Source organism: Neophocaena asiaeorientalis, unplaced genomic scaffold, assembly GCF_003031525.2.
Source record: "Neophocaena asiaeorientalis asiaeorientalis breed wild unplaced genomic scaffold, Neophocaena_asiaeorientalis_V1.1 scaffold124, whole genome shotgun sequence".
NCBI lineage: Eukaryota > Metazoa > Chordata > Mammalia > Artiodactyla > Phocoenidae > Neophocaena > Neophocaena asiaeorientalis.
The window spans coordinates 7,993,145-8,011,479 of NW_020174135.1; the positions used below are offsets into that span (position 1 = coordinate 7,993,145).

The window sequence follows — 18,335 nt, forward strand, 5'->3', positions numbered from 1 at the left end:
TTTACATTTCCTTTCTGATATTTCATTGTTGGTATAAAGAAATGCAACTGATTTCTGTATGTTAATCTTGTATCCAGCTACCTTGCTGAATTCCTTTATCAGTTCTAGTAGTTTTTGTGTGGAGTCTTTAGGGTTTTCTATATATAGTATCATATCATCTGTATATAATGACAATTTTACCTCTTCCCTTCCAATTTGGATACCTTTTATTTTTTTTTTGTTGTTGGATTGCTGTGACTAGGACCTCCAATACTGTGTGGAATAGAAGAGGTGAGAGGGGCATCCTTGTCGTTACAGATTTTAGTGGGAAGGCTTTCAGCTTGTCACCATTATTATATTGGCTGTGGGTTTGTTGTAAATAGCTTTTATTATCTTGAGATATGCTCCCTCTCTACCCACTTCGGTAAGGGTTTTTATCATGAATGGATGTTGAATTTTGTCAAATGCTTTTTCTGCCTCTATTGATGATCATGTGGTTTTTGTCTTGTCTTTTGTTTATGTGGTGTATCATATTGATTAACTTGCCTATGTTGAACCATCCTTGTGAACTTGAGATGAATCCCACTTGGTCATGGTGTATGATCTTTTTTATGTGTTGTTGATTCAGTTTGCTAATATTTTGTTGAGAATTTTTGCATCCATATTCATCAAAGATATTGCCCTGAAATTTTCTTTTTTGGTGATGTCTTTGGTTTTGGTATCAGGATGATGATGGCTTCATAGAATGTCTTTAGTAATGTTCCTTCCTCTTCAGTTTTTTGGAAGAGTTTGAGAAGGATCGGTATAAGTTCTTTGTATGTCTGGTAGAATTCACCTGTGAAGTCTGGTCCTGGACTTTTGTTTGTAGGGAGTTTTTAAATTACAGATTCTCTTTTATTTTTAGTGACTGGTCTGTTCAAATTACCTATTTCTTCTTGATTCAGTTTTGGTGGGCTGTATGTTTCTACAAACTTGTCCATTTCTTCTAGGTTGTTGAATTTTGTTCATAGTATTCCCTTATGTTCTTTTGTATTTCTGCAGTATCAATTATGTCTCCTTTTTTATTTCTTATTTTATTTGGGTTCTCTCTCTCTTTTCTCCTTGGTGAGTCTGGCCAGAGGTTTATCAATCTTGTTCCTCCTTTCAAAGAAACAGCCCTTGGTTTTATTAATTTTTTTCCTACTTTTAAATCTCTATTTCCTTTCTGATCTTTATTATTTCCTTCATTCTGCTGACTTTAGGTTTTGTTTGTTCTTTTTCTAATTCTTTTAAGTGGTAGGTTAGGTTAAACAGGCATTGTTAACTCCACTTTACAGATTAGAAAACAAACACGTCAAAGGATCAAATGAATTGCTTAAATGTCTTATGCATGTCTGACAGTTTCCAACCCTCTCCTCTGTAATTCTGGCAGGTCTAAAGTGAAAGGTCTTTTCCAATCCACAGACTTGCATATGACACTTAAGTAAGTCATGTATTCATTGAAGTCACTGTTTCTCACCTGTGAAGTGGAGATTCTAATTTCTATCTCATAAAGCAGGTAAGATAGTGCCTATAGGCCAAAAAAATGAAATCCAATGTTAATATTACATTTGTGTTCCAGCAGCCGTTTTTTTTTCTTTGAAATTTTTACGTTCATTACTGATTTTTTTAACAACTTTATTGGAGTATAATTGCTTTACAGTGTTGTGTTAGTTTCTGCTGTATAACAAAGTGAATCAGCTATTCATATCTCCATGTCCCCTCCCTCTTGCGTCTCCCTCCCAGCCTCCTTATCCCACCCCTCTAGGTAGTCACAAAGCACCTAGCTGATCTCCCTATGCCATGCAGCTGCTTCCCACTAACTATCTATTTGGTAGTGTATATATGTCAGTGCTACTCTCTCACTTTGTCCCAGCTTACCTTTCCCCCTCCCCGTGTCCTCAAGTCCATTCTCTGAGTCTGTGTCTTTGTTCCTGTCCTGCCCTAGGTTCTTCAGGACCTTTGTTTTTTAGATTCCATATGTACCTGTTAGCATATGGTATTTGTTTTTCTCTTCTGACTTACTTCACTCTGTATGACAGACTCTAGGTCCATCCACCTCACTACAAATAACTCAGTTTCGTTTCTTTTTATGGCTGAGTAATATTCCATTGTATATATGTGCCACATCTTCTTTATCCATTCATTTGTCGATGGACACTTAGGTTGCTTCCATGTCCTGGCTATTGTAAATAGAGCTGCAATGAACACTGTGGTACATGACTCTTTTTGAATTATGGTTTTCTCAGGGTATATGCCCAGTAGTGGGATTGCTGAGTCATATGATAGTTCTATTTTTAGTTGTTTAAGGAACCTCCATACTCTTCTCCATAGTGGCTGTATCAATTTCCATTCCCACCAAGAGGGAATGCAAGAGGGTTCCCTTTTCTCCACACCCTCTCCAGCATTTATTGTTTCTAGATTTTTTGATGATGGCCATTCCCAGCAGCCCTTTCTTATATCACTATGTTTTATTATGTGACTTATTCTTTAAAATTTTTCCTGGTTACATTCTCTTTAGAACAAGTGTTTATTTCTACTAACAGAAAATAATGTAGAATTTCATATTTGCTGTTTCTCTGTTTCTTTGTCTGAGGCATCAATGTGGCTACTGAATAGGACAAATCTCTTTCACATTACTTGTTGCCAAAGATTGATACCTCGCTCCAATAATTATGGTTGAAGATGGACTCAGGAGTATTTTTTCCCAATAGAATACATTCAAAGATGAGATATGTTCAAATGAGAACAATATTACATTCAGTATACAAACTGTCTTCCTAGTTAAACTTGCTCAAGCTGTTATTGTGGAAAAAATTGTATCAGTCTGTTAGTTTGCTTTTGAATAAGTCTTTGTAGTGTTTGTTTCTTTGGTGGATACAGTGCATATAGATGTATGAACACATCTCTAAAAATTACTCTTTTCCAGCCAGCAGAATCATCCTTAATGAGAGTAGAAATTTTCAAATGTTCCTTCATTAGTTATGTTCCCAGATGAATATAAATTTTAACCTTCATCTGAAGATACAGAAAGCAGATACTTGGAGGTGATTTCAGAAAATATTACTGTCTTCACAACAATATATAAAAGGGAGAAAAATATTATGTGTACTTCTTTAGAAATGGATCATGCCAACAAGATGAAAATATATTAAGGTTAAAAATAACCATTCTCATGCTTTCCACTGCATTGGGTATGATGTACCCAAAGTTCAGTCACAGTGAAGACAGCAGTATGCCTACCAAGGTGAGAATGCTTTGGAGGTCATTTAATTCCCCACACCAATCAAAGATTACAGTTTTATTCGTAGGAGTAAGTGAGGGCCAGAGGGGCACACAGAAGGTCTTTGCATTTGGGAGGGAAACATGCACAATGTATATGTTAGGTCGACACTAATCTTTGAAGTCTGTGTAACAGCTCCTCTTGGGATATGTAGACAATACCATATCTTCATTAGTTTGATTTAAAATCAGCTGACAGCTCATTTCTTCCATGCATTTTTTATAAACCTCTGTAAGCAGTGTCATAAGATAGGAATTATATTTTCTGTATATATCATTTCATATTTGGCATAAATAGGTGGCACTTTGCAGTATACTAAACATTCCGCATTGTGATATCATTTCCTTAGGGTGTTCAATATAAACTATGCTTAAGTTACTACAGTTCTATTTTAAAATGTTTATATTTGAAACTGGTTGATTTTACAATTAGTGCAAAGGGGTATTTTTAAAACAGCATTGGGGTATCTTCATTAATGTGGTTATGAGTATTCTAATTTATGAAAATATTTAGATTTCAATTCTTTTATTAGTTTTCTAATATTTACAATATTTTCCTTAAAATGACAGATAACAATGTTTAAAGGGAAAAATTTCTGACGTTTCACTGGTTAGTGCCTACCTTTTTATATCACAATATTGTGTTCCTGACATTTTTTAGTCTAACATACAGGAGTTTAAGGTGTGTAATGTCAGGATTATTATAAAACGCTGTTTAGTAAAATGTGAATAATTTTACAAAGCGATTTCAAAACAGGTAAGAAAACATACCCAATAGGAGGTTATAGGTTTATGTAGTTGAAGTCAAGGGCAAGTAGTATTACTTTTTAAAATTTTTCTAGGAGGCATTTCCAAGATTTCTTTAAAATATATTTTCTTTTTTGCACAAAAAATTTCTTTCTAAATATTTTCTCTGAAGGAAATTGCCTCTTAAAAAGTAGAGTGGGGCTTCCCTGGTGGTGCAGTGGTTGAGAGTCCGCCTGCCGATGCAGGGGACATGGGTTCGTGCCCCAGTCCGGGAAGATTCCACATGCTGCGGAGCAGCTGGGCCCGTAAGCCATGGCCGCTGAGCCTGCGCTCCGCAATGCGAGAGGTCACAACAGTGAGAGGCCCGCGTACCGCAAGAAAAAAAAAAAACAGTAGAGTGAGATGAATAAACTAATATTTGTTTCATAAGAAACATCTGACACAGCACATGACATTTTATTCAGTCTTTAAGGGGGTGTTATATAGTTCTATAAGTAACTTGCTCAAGGTCACAGAAATAATAAATAGCAAAGCTTATGTTCTGATTTAGCCTGAGGAATATAGGTAGGAATGAAGTCTAATCAAAAGTTGCTGCATTTGTGGTACCTGCCTTGTCTGCAAAGATGATGGCAGCAATGTCTAGGATGTCCCTATGTGCACATATGGTTCTTTCCATAAAGCCATGGGGTCAATTTCCTCAACTCCTGAACCTGGGATGGCCTAGCGACCTGCCGTAGACTCTGACCAATAGAATCTGAAGGAAGGGGCACTGTGTGACTCCCCAGGGTGATCTTCAGGGCAAGGGAGAAGCCCAAGAAGCAACAGCCATTTCTCACTCCAGCTGAAGTATCAGATATAGGAGTGAGGTCATTTTGGACATTCTAGCCCCAGGGAGCTCTCTGTGGAATGCAGATGCAAGAGTTAACCCTGCCACCTCTATGTGAAGGAGAAGAACCACCCAGCTGAACCCAGAAAAACCCACAGGACTGTGATAAACAATAAATGTTTTAGGCAATTCAGTATTTGGGTAATTCATTTTGCAGCAATAGAGATCTCAGACACTGGTATCTGGAAGTGAGGGGCTGCCATAACAAAATAGGTGGCATTGGTTTAGGGACATCAACAAGTAGAGAATGGAAAGATGGTGAGGAAGTTGTTAGGGCTGGTGTAAAAGCAGTGAAGCGATGGTCACTGGAGGCTGGAGAAGGGGAGACATTTATGCGTTGGTGCAACAATTAGCATTAGTGTCACCTGTGAGAACATGGAACCTAGAACAAGCATGTAATAAAGCTGTGGGTCAAAAAAACAAGATTCCCAGGCAGGATGTGAAAGTGAGAAATGGCTTCTTTTAAGTGGTCTTAAGTGAAAGAAATTAATTATTCATTTTTCAAGCAGATTTTAGAAGAAATAGAGAAGGCAGTCTCAAAGTAAGAAACTGTCTCCAGGTAAAGATAACAAGAAGTGTTATAGCCAATTTGCTTTTAAGAACTAAGCAAGACTTAAGACAGGGCTTAATAGAAGTTTGAAGGGTGTGCTGAGACGAAAGCCCATCCTGGGGCCCACACTCTTCACCAGTGCATATGCAATGGTCAGTGGAAGGCCACTGGTGGGCCTCTTTGTCTCCCCAGGCCTTAGAGTTCCCACCAGTCAGACCTTCCCCCATGTTAGAGAAAGACACAGGCACGGAAGGGAAGGCTGGGTGAATGATGAAGCCTTTTACAAAGAGACAAGCTGGATGATCAGATGAGAGGAAGCTTTACTTACAAATCAATTAGTAAATTTTCATTTGCACTAATGCGAAAGGAGGAAGACCAGGTATATTATTGACTGAGTTAAATTTTACAAGTAGGATTATATAGGGTCTCTTCTTAAGGTAAATTTCTTTATCTAAACGTAAATATGAAGCAGTAAACTATACTATATAAAAAGGTCTCAAATATTCCTCTATGTACAATTTTATACTTTGCTTTTGTTTCATCCAACTCAAAGGAAATCATAGCTTTATTTCCACCTGATTTATTTCTAGATACTATTGTACTTGCCAGTGCTGGAGGGCTTTTCTATGACTTTCCTGCAAAATGTCTATCCAGCTAAAAGTCAAAAGCCCTTAGTTTCTGAGGTGCTTGTTGCTTTTCCTTAACTTCAGTCACAGGTGATCTATTACTTTGAGAGTATTCATATCAATTGGAGTGCAAATCTTAGCTTTGCTCCTTCAGTCTCTTTCTAATGCAAATCATAGTGTTTGACACCTCTGTCCACTTGTGCCTTGTATGAAGAATTATACCAAATCTGGGGTAAAAACATTTTTCACACAACATGCCACCCTTACCACATAGATTGGGAAGATGTGTTTAATGTCTATCAATTACTTAAACCATTACTTTTTCTTAGGTACAGTGATTCTCTTATCAACTACCCAGCAAACTGTATGGTTTACAACTTCTGTTTTCTTGCAGGTATTATAACCCTTTCAGTTTGTGAAATGTATTCTGAAAGCTCCTTTTGCCTTTCAGAAATTTTACACCTTTAGAACTAGAGTTGCTTTTAAATGATATTTAAATTGTCTTTATCATAACATGTAACATTTATTGGGGGAAAAAACAATAAGAGCCAAGAAGCCCATAAATTTAAGTACTGAGTGCCTGTAAGTTTCTTTTAATATTTCTAGTTAAATATCTATAACATTATTTTTGTTAAGAAAATGAGGGAAAAAGGACATCAAGATTTCCCTATCTAAGATCTCGATCTTGAATTTGACATATTTTGTGAAATAATTACCAGTTTTGTAAGTGCCTAAGTTTAAGTTCCAAGTTTTCATTTCTTTCTTTCTGTTCATCCAAAGATCTCTGGAGCTTATGGATCTGATTCAGGAAATCATCAAGCTGAAAGCAAAATAGAAAATGCCTCAGGTAAGATGATTGAAATAAGAAAATCCTTTTAAAAGCAAGTTTTTTGCATGACACATTCTTTTTTGTATATATACATGAATGTGTAGGAATACTTATTTTTAATTATAGAATTAGTTCATATAGTCAATAATAAAATAAACAACTACATGGAACTTAGAATTTGACAAAATCTTATCTAGGCACTCCTCCCCTGTTTCTAACCTGAGCTCCCCTACCTTATTATTCTCAAGATTTTGAAAATAGTTTTACATATTTGCATGTGTGTATTTAAGTATAGCATATATGTGTGCATATACATATGCTAAGTGTATATATGTACACTTATATAGACACACAAACATAATGGTACAAATAGAAATATTCTTTAAAATGTATTCTTTTAGTTGTTTTTAACTTAAACATTAAAAAAATGGGTATCATGCTCTATGTAATCTTCCAATACTTTCTTTTTTAATTCAACTGCTAAGACTCATCCGTATTGGTGACTCACTGTAGCCTCTTTGTTCTGGTTTACCAGATCGTACTGCATGATGGTGCCATGACAGTACACCACCCTCCTGTCCATAAGTATTAGACTGTTTGCAGGCTTGAGCTGCTCTGAACACTCTTGTGTAGATCTCCTGATGCATTTGTGCAAAGTAGTCTCTGGAGACATACGTAGGAGGAGAATTGCCAAGTTATATTTTTTAATGTTTAATTTTTCAAGATAATGCTAAAATGTCTCCCAAAAATGATTTACTAAGTTACCTCCCAAAGGCAGTTAGATGGGATCCTGTTTGAGCATATCTTCGCCAACACTTGGTGGTGTGAGATATTAAAACTTTTGCCAATCCTTGATCAATAGATTATGGTTGATACCTCTTTATATTTTTATTGGCTCAATGATCTTCTTCTTTTGTTCCTATTCAGGTCTTCTGCTCATTACTCTATTTGGAGCTCTTTCTTTTCTTTTTTATCTGTACATGTTTATGTTATAATCTCGATACTAACCCTTTGTTATAAGTGTTCCAAGTTTATAACTTATTTTTTCCATCTTATTTAAGAGCTCTTTGGATGAATAATAGTCATTTTATTAAGCAAAATTTATCAATTATTTTTACAGTTAGGATGTATTTAATGATGCTAAAAAGTACTTCCCTATGCAAAGCTTAGAGAAGTATTAATCTGTATTTTCAACTAAAATTTGTTAAAGTTTTGTATTTGTCATTTAAATCCTAGATCAAGATGGAGTTAATTTTTGTACATGATGTGAGGTAGATCTCCAATTTTATTTTTTCTATATATAAACACATTTCAATAGGTGTTTAATTAAGTTGCCAAGTTGTTTAGCCTGAGTGGAAGTTCCATGGGGTGGGTTTAGATAGTTAGTGTCTTCTCTCCCTCACAACAATATCTAGCAACCATATTCCTCCAATTGAATATTTCAAAATCTTGTGGAAATTACCATGCATATGCAGCTTCAAGACAAAAATCTTGCCTCTCCAAGCAGACTGCTGAGCTATGGCACTATAGTAAAATAAGGTTAATTTCCGTATTTAATAAAACTGTAAGGATAATCAAATCTTCCTCACCTTGTGCAAAGTCAACTTACTGCTAAATATGAAAATGAATCCCAATTCTCTGATCTCTTGGTCAGTGTTATTCAAGTTAAATCATTTTAAACATTGGAAAGAATTAAATAGAGTTGAGTTGGCATTATTATTTTCCAGGAGAAAAAAGCTATTTCTCTTCATACCCTCACCATTCTATAAACCCTTCAGCAATTACTTGTGCCCATGAAGTAAACTTTGTTAAGGTGTATCAAAATTAACTCTCAAATATTTTTATTTCTAGATGTCAAACATTCAGACATTTTTAGTAATACACACTTTTTTTGACATCCACAATTCTTAAGTTTATATATACACCTAACAGAATTACTTTTATATACATAATCCAAGTTTACTTTCTTACCATCAAAGTTCTCCCTTATCTAACCTGTGCAGGTTTTTGTGGACCTCACTTTTCCTAGTTTCTGCTTTATATAGATAAATGTTGAACCAGAAATTTTTTTACAGATATTCTACATGTCTCTAGTTCCAATGTTTCTGCAGTTAATGTAACATGTATTTGTTAATATATTAGGCTCATGTTGGATTTAATCATTATATGGATTTAATCATTATATTTTACATCGTATTCAAATCAAGTGTTGCATATTTTGCTAGATAAATGTTACAAAAATAGTTATTAAAGTACAAACATGTCTGTATATATATTACTTAAAAGCTCTGATAAAATTCGAGTAGGCCAGGCATCCAGACTAATTTTGCTTCTTCAGATACGGTCTTGCATCCAATTTCATTATTTGGGGAGGAATCGGGATGCTCAACGTTCATGCCTCATTAAAGATTAATTTTCTATCAGGATAAAAATTAGAAGAATAAGGTAATAGGCTAATAATGATTGACTTATTATTCTGGAATGTCGGATTATTTCACATTTTCATTTTCTTTCAAATATCTACTTGGAAAAAACCCACCTATTTGGCATTACCAAGGGCAGTTCCCAACAAATGAGAAATGTTATCTTTTTGTACTTTTTCTTCAATTTATAAATTTTCAGCTTTTCTATCACTTGGGATTTTAATATAGGAATACCAATATGGGATATATGGTAACTACTTGGAAAGCTTAATTACAGACAGGTATTTTAAGGAATATTTTGGTACAACTCAGTTTAAGTTGATACTTAAGTTATTTATTATATTTGAAATTGGAATAACTGGAGTAAATAAATTTTGTAATGCATTTTGGAAATGTATACCAAGTTTTAACATTCATATTTTTAAAAATTCTTGTATTGAAATGTCTGAAAAATAATATCAGACACATAAAAACTCTTTCATTATGTTCATGAAAAAGTCAAACTGACCTGAATGATTACTGAAAGTTTTATGTTTAATTATACTCCGTCACTCTGACAGAACATTCTGCAGACATTAAGATGTTTAATTAGAATTCATAAAGCTATTTTATGATATTTAACTTTGGAAAAAAGGCTCACAATATTGTGAGTGATGCATGACATTTCTTATGTAAAATAACATACAAAGAAAAACCCAAAATGATACAAGATACTGGTGGAAGTGTTATATTTTCTCAATTTGCGTTAAGGATGTTGAAAATGCAATGGAAAATACCCAAGGTGTAATTCAGACCTCACCTTGGAGATTTGGCTAACATCCAATTCTGATCTTATCTCCCCACTTGACGAACCCCTCAAGAGCTCACAGTGCCCAGATGAGCACATAAACCCTCCTCCCATTTTCTCTCTCATATTACCTACCAGGGTAATCCCAGGTTTTCTTTTGTTCTCCAGCAGCCCTGAGCTTTTTGTATTTTTAGCCCACAACAGGGTGGGTTGGGTGGCAGTCATGCTCATTTTCTTTCTTTCCCCAATATCTTTGCTCACATTCTCTCTTCTCTATGCAATGGACTACGACTCTACTCCTAAAATCCTTTAAGGGCTTCCCTGGTGGTGCAGTGGTTGGGAGTCCGCCTGCCGATGCAGGGGACACGGGTTCGTGCCCGGTCCGGGAAGGTCCCACATGCCGCGGAGCGGCTGGGCCCGTAAGCCATGGCTGCTGAGCCTGCGCGTCCGGAGCCTGTGCTCCGCAACGGGAGAGGCCACAACAGTGAGAGGCCCGCGTACCGCCAAAAAAAAAATCCTTTAAAACAGGCTTCTTAAACTTTAACATTCTATGAATCACCTTAGGATCTTGTTAAAATGCTAATAATGACTCAGTGGGTGTCAAGCAGGGTTCATGATTTTTCCACTTCTCAAGCTGCCAGGTGATACTGATGCTGCTGGCCCTTGGAACACACTGAGTAGAGGTCAGTACAATTACCCTGGCCCAAATGATGGAGCTTTTCTTAAATTCTCTGCTGTGGAGCTTAGGCCGGGCTGCAGTGGATGCAGCCACAGAGTCATGGAGTCGGAAGGTCCTGGCAGGTGGAGGGGAAGATAGAACAGATTCTGAGGCAGCTGAAGGAGAGGAATCTGCAGGCCCTACCTGCAGCGAGGCCTGTGGAGAAGAAGGGCATCGGGAGAGTGACCCTTTACTACTGGTGGGACGATACTCCACCCACTCTAGCATTAATCTGGACAAATAGGAAAGGGACCAAGAGAATCTGGATCCTCTCTTAGAGGTCTGTGCTGTTTGGATTGGTGTTGATCCAGTGCCTTCAAAAGTGCCTCTCTTTCCTTACAACCTTTAAGAACAAATAGGACTGGAGTAAAGGCAAAGGTCCATCCTTCCCTAAGAGGGACCCAAGGCCACATGCACTTGTCAAGGTTGATCTGGAACAAAGTAAGTTTTTATTTTCCAATCCCCAGACGAAACGGTGGAGTAGAAGGACCTGAGCTCACTTCCTCTCACAAAAACACCAATATCACAACTAACTGCTGAATAACCATTGACAACAAAGGACTGGAACCTGCCAGAAAAGATACTCTACTTCTAAAGGCAGAGAAGAAGCCACAATGAGACGGCAGGAGGCGTGCATTCATGATACAAACAAATCCCGTACCCTCCGGGGAGGTGGCCCACAAACTGGAAAATAATTATATCACACAGATTCTCCCACAGGAGTGAGAGTTCTGAGCCCCATGTCAGGCTCCCCAGTCTGGGGGTCTAACATCAGAAGGAGGGATAAATTAGGAGGTTGGAATTAACATATACATACTATTATATATAAAATAGATAATCAACAAGGACCTACTGTATAGCGCAAGGAACTCTACTCAGTACTCTGTAATAACCTATATGGGAAAAGAATCTGAAAAAGAATAGATATATGTATAACTGAATCACTGCTGTACATCAGAAACATTTAAGTCAAATATACTCCAATATAAAATTTTTTAAAAGTAAAAAAGTTTTTAAATTTAAGAAACCAAAATCTCCCAAATAAAAACTTATTTATTTTCCTCATTCACAGTTATAAATTCTGATATTAAGTAAGGAATGAACTGTTGATGAAGGTCTTGTGACATTTAGTGTATTCTTAGGCATTTAGATTGTGAAAAGCAAATAAAAGCCTCTTCACATTAATAACGAATACTCTGCTATGTCTGTTGTTTACCTTTACCCTTGATCTTAAACTTATCAAACTAAATTATAATAGTCATCGTCTCTCTCTCACAGGCTGTGAGGTTCTTGAAAGTGCTGCAGATACATACACACACACTTTAACTTTCCCTGTTCCCACTTGTGCACCAGATCCCACGCTCGTTCACCGACTCAAGGACACACACAGTTTCATCAATACACGGTGCTGGGACTTCCCTGGCGGCGCAGTGGTTAGAATCCACCTGCTAATGCAGAGGACACAGGTTCGAGCCCTGGTCCAGGAAGATCCCACATGCCGTGGAGCAACTAAGCCCATGTGCCACAACTACTGAGCCTGCGCTCTAGAGCCCACGAGCCACAACTACTGAAGCCCGCACGCCTAGAGCACATGCTCCGCAACGAGAGAAGCCACCGCAACGAGAAGCCCCCGCTCACTGCAATTAGTGAAGAGCCCACGCGCAGCAACAAAGACCCAACACAGCCAAAAATAAATAAATTAAAAAAAAAAATACACGGTGCTCTCATATATCTTCCTGTTTCTTTCTCTACTTGATCCTTCCCATCAGGGGCTTTGCACTGACTGTTCCTTCTGCCTGGAACCTTCTTTCAACAGTTATCTGCATGATTAACTTTCATTAACATTTTCCATGTATTTATTCAAATCTGAGGCCAGACACCATATTTAACATTGCAACCTGCACCCAAAGCAAGAACACCTGTTTTTTTTCCAGCAGTCATATGATTTATATATAAATTGTCTCCATCTCTCTCCACTGGAATGCAAATTCCATGCAGAAGGGATATTCATTTTATTCATGTATAGATTTCAAGTGCTTAGAATAGTCTTTGCATGTTTAAAAAAACGAATAAATTAATGTTGGGTAGGCTAAAGCAACAGATGCCCTTCCACTTTTGTTAAATATGCCAAGAAAGAAGACCATAATTTGCAAATTCTATATCCACAGTATCCTAAAACATTCATATGCCAGATAAATTCAGTTCAGTACTTACCGTCGAGCACAGAATAATTGCTTTGATCCCATTGCCAATCTGGTAAGGCCCCGGCCAGTCTGGCTGACATCTGGGTAGATTCCCAAAAATTCATGATTCAGGAAAAATGTTTACACCATATATTACAATCTGATCAAACTGGCAGTATAATAAGGTCCAGCTATCGTCTAAGACTTGGTAGTATGGAGACAATGACTTCAGCTAAAAAGGACTTGCAATTCCTGGAATATGTTAATCTCCATCATTGAAAAGAAAGGAAAATAAAATGACAAAGGAAAGCCTAGAAAAGGAAAGCCTGTTAGGTGATGCAGACAATAGCACATAAACCCATTTTTATTTTTATTACATACATCCTTACCTAAATCTAGCTGGAAACCATTGATAATCAGTTTTGATACATCTTTCCATTAGCAATTGAGTGGGACCCATGTCACAGAAACTGAAGTGACATGTTTAGCATTGGGTATTCTGGCAACTCTTTCTGGCCAACCTGCTCCAACTCTGCTCTAGGGCATCCACAGTGGGGTGTCTTTATAATCTCTGCAGTTTGGAATTTGATTAAGGTAATGAGGAAAGATGGCACAAATTCAGATAAGTGTCCTGTTCACAAATTCCCTAAACCCAACTTTGTAAGGAATAAGTGGGCATGACAACTTGCTGACTTTAAATAATTAGTACAGACTAATTTTTAATTGGAACTGAAATATTCTGAACCATTCCATTAAGGATTATACCACAATATGCTCTTCACCTAAAAAAGAAAAAATCATTAAAATCAACAGGAACATTTTACTAAAACTTCCTGGTGATCTCTGATGGAAAGTGGTTGCCTTTTGAGAAGTTTGCTAAGTATATAGCATGTGTTACATGAGTATACATATATTTCAATGTAAGAATTAACTTCAAGTTATTAAATATAATATCTTATTGCTACCTATATGGAAATTATTGGATGATTTATATTCAGTGACTCCAGCTAATTCTTACTAAGGTATTCAAAATTAAAATGTGATCTCACTTTAACAGAATACTAAATGTTCTGTAGTCTTGTAATCCATGATAATAGGTGTGATTTGCCAGAATTATTTATCAGTTTCCTTACTGGCCTTCTTTTTAAATACATATGTCACTGAATTTCACAGGCCTTTCATGAAAGGGCATAAATGTAATTGCTGAAATAATTTACTAAACTATAAATTTTCTAATGAGCTAAGGTAACTGCAATTATTATATAGGGTTAACGAAAGTACTATATCTCAGCTGAATGACAGAATTAAATTCTTCAGAGCAAAAGGAATAAGTTTGCTTTTAAGTGAATGGTTCAACTGAGTAATTCAATAAAGAATGACACATGGTTCAGATTTGAGAGATTCCCATTTTAAGGAAACTATTCTGGGAAACCTGAAGACAGTTTTCTCTAAGTGGACCTTACAGTGAATGAATGGTAAAAATTACATTCCCAGCGATGTGAATCAATTATTTCCCCAAAGGTTTTATTGTCATCTTAGTGACCAAAAAACAAAAACAATCCAGAATAATTTTCCAAGTAGCTGTACTTTAGTGCCAGTATTTCCTTCTCTTTGGGAACACATGTGGTTAAATCTGTGATGAAGCTCAACATTCTTAGCAACAACAAAAGTATGAAAACAGGAACAGAAGAATTACAAGAGAAGAATAAATCTGGAGAACTGACACTTCCTGATTTCAATACTTAACTAAAACTGTAGTCATCAAGACAATGCTTTACTGGCAGAAGGATACACTTTTATTCCATTGACCTAAATGTCTATCAAGAGTCCAGGGTCAGCTGGATTTTGATATGGGTGTCAAGATACTTCAGTGAGGCAAAGAATTATCTTTTCAACAAGTAGTTCCAGGACAATTAGATATCCACAAATATAATTCTGAATTATGCTCACCTCATTTATAAAAATTAACTCAAAATGAATCATAGACCTAAATATATCTAAAACTATAAAACTCTAAGAAAACATGGGAGTAAATCTTCATGACATTGAAATAGTCAATGTTTTTTGCACAAAACAGCAGAGCACAAGCAACAAAAGAAAAAATAAACAAATTGGACTTGATTAAAATTATTTCTAAAAGTTTTATGCTTCGAATGAAACTATCAAGTTGAAAAGACAATATATGTAATGAGAGAAAATATTTGCAAATCATGTATTTGAGTAGGGATTTATATCCAGAATATACAAAAAACACAACTCAATATTTTTTTAAAAAATGGACAAAGAATCTGAATAAGTTGTTCCCAAGAAAATATACAAATAGCCAACTAGTACATGAAAACAGGATTAGCATTGTTAGTCATTAAGTATTCAAATCAAAACCACAATAAGGTACCACTTCACCTCCACGAGGTTGGCTGTATTAAAAAAGATGAACTCTGACAAGTGGTGGTGAGAATGCAGAGAAATTGGAACCCTCAGACATTGCTTGTGAGAGTGTAAAATGGTACAGCCACTGTGGAAAAGAGTTTGGTGCAAGGCAGAAATAGACACACAGACAACAAACATTTGAACACCAAGGGGAGAAGGGGGGCGTGGGATGAATTGGGAGATTGGGATTGATATATATATACCAATATGTATAAAATAGATAACTAATGAGAACCTGCTATATAGCACAGGGAACTCCACTTCACCGTACAATAGAAACTTACACAACATTGTAAAACAACAATACCCGAATAAAAAAAAAATGTTAACAGAGTTACCATATGATCCAGCAATGCAAGGGAAATAAAAACATCTACACAAAGCTTGTAAATGAATGTTCATAACAGCATTATTCATAGTAGAAAAGGAGTGTAACAACCCAATAACCCAAATACTCATCAACTGAAAAATGAAGGAAAAATGTGCTATATCCATGCAATGCACTATTATTCGGCCATACAAAGAATGAAGTATTGATCCATGCTACAATATGGATGAACCTTGAAGACACTATACTAAGTGAAAGAAGCCAGTCACAAAAGGCCATAGATTCTATAGATTCTGTAGAATATAGGAGTTACCTATTCTAAAATAGGTAACTCCACAGTGATAGAAAGTAGGCTAGTGATTGCCAAGGGCTGGGGGTATAGCGAGAGTGGGGAATGACTGATAATGGGTTTGTGTTTTCCTTTTTGAGATAACGAAACTGTTTTAAACTTAGATTGTAGTAACTGTGGGACAACTCTATTTTACTAGAAACCAATGAATTGAACACTTCTAAAAGTGTATATGAATTAGATCTCAATAAAGACGTAAAATAAACACAATAAGAGTAAATATGGCATACATTTCAGTTGCTATAATATTTATATATTAAGCCAAATCAAAATTAATTCTACGGTATCTACAATAGAATTAAGCCAATTGAATATATCCAAGGATTCCAGAGCTCTTAAGAATGTTATCTTAATAGTATCACTTGAATCTAGAATATTTCATTGCTTTATCTTTATATAATGAACTTTTGAAATATTCAAGAATTGGATGGACTTGATGCCTTAATAAGTCTAACAATTATTGGCATTGCTTTAACATGTATTGACCTAGATAATCTTATGTGACTATTTATTTATATACAAAGCATTCTATTAAACAGTTTATTTCAGCTCAGAGCTATTTTCTTTTCTTTTCAATAAATTAAACCAGCATCATGGTCAGTGGGAGCTAAGCTCCTGACATCCTACAATACTGATGATTCTTAATTTATGTCCTGAGAGACTAATACTGAGTATTTGTTCAGGGTACCATAGCAACTGTAGAATCAAAGCTATGATATTATGTGACAAATCTGTAGTTGAGAGAACACTTCAGGATTCCATTGGATCACCTGGGGCAGCAATATTACAAGTGTTTATGGTGTGGTTTCTTGATAAGGGACACTTAATTGGTGTTAATTTTATCCAAATTACAGACAACTATAGGGCATCTATTTCCATAGAGTAGAAAAGTCTCATCAAGATGTGTGAGAAAACACTAAGTGTGTTTAATTTGTAACTGGTATCTCACAAAGGTTTTGATATTGATCTTTATTAAAACGGACTTCAAGTTGCATTCACCTAACCAATATGCTAAAGTGTTTGCGCAGAGAATAATAATATCTTGTCTAACATCAAAGGAAGACAAAACATTGTCAAATAATATTAATTTTCGTGACAACAGCACTTGTATTTGATCAGCACCATGATGTATATATTTCCCACTTTCCTCTTTGAGAATCTGAATAGTAGAGAACACTAATAACATACCCAGGGAAAAAACAATCCTTCCTTCCCTGTTTTATTTTACTCAATTAACACACAACAGATGTCTGCTTTCAGAAGGAAGCTTTGTAAGAGCACTGGGCTGTGTGCCTCTTTGCCTTTGGATACTGGAGTGAATTCCAGCATCATGAAACTTAATGAAAGAAATGAAATTGCCATTTTTGTCCCAAGTTTTAATCTTGTATCACAGGTCTTGAATCACCAGGCTTAATCTCCAACTAATGTTGAAAATGGGTATAAAAATACTGTTACTCCTCGTTATTTTAACCAAAAGGAAATTGCAGAAACATCAGTTACAGAAATGCAAAGATGAAATGTGATTAGAATTGTAAAACTCTTAGAGGAATGTAAACATTAAGAACAAGAATATTCAGTACGAAACTACTCAATTTTACTTATTATAACAGGGTTTGGAAACTCTTCCTCATGGCTCTGTACTCTAGCAATTCAGTCTAGGTATGAAGACAGTGCCTGGTACCCTATAGGCCATCTACACAGGTGACAACCTGCTAGTGAGTCAGAAAAATCTGTTTCTACAAATATGTGGTGAAACCTTTATAAAACATAGAAAACGGAAATCTTACTAAAAGCCACATGACTTGTATCTAAAAAACCACAAAGAAAAACAAGTTAGAAACTAACAGAATATTTAAAAACCAGTAATTACTCTTAATTGATTACAGCTAAGGCTCAAGCTCTTATTAAAACAAGAATTAGATAGCCAAAATTAGAAAGAGATACAATGTTATTTCAAAATAAAATTCATGAAAGGAATAACTAGAAAAGAAAAAGTCTTCAAAAATATGTTTCATAAATAAGCAGACTACAAAAATACGTAAGATATGTATGTTAAGAGAAAGGGAAACAAGTGATATTTTTTGATTGATAAATCAAAGGACTAGTGCTTAATTTCCCACAGAGGATAGGGAAGACATCATAGTCTAATAGCTTTTATTCAGAAGAGAACCTTTAAGTGTTTGAAAAGGACTATAATGAT

The 18,335-nt window shown here is 35.8% G+C and overlaps 1 protein-coding gene across 1 annotated transcript in view; it reads right to left on the reverse strand.

The window, feature by feature from the left end:
• Nucleotides 1-6,800: 6,800 nt before the first annotated feature.
• Nucleotides 6,801-18,335, reverse strand: part of CCDC102B (coiled-coil domain containing 102B) — a 173,856-nt gene continuing 162,321 nt past the window's right edge. Inside the window, exon 7 of the mRNA XM_024754945.1 lies at nt 6,801-6,908. Coding sequence (XP_024610713.1) covers nt 6,801-6,908 — 108 coding nt within the window. The remainder of the gene's footprint in view (nt 6,909-18,335) is intronic.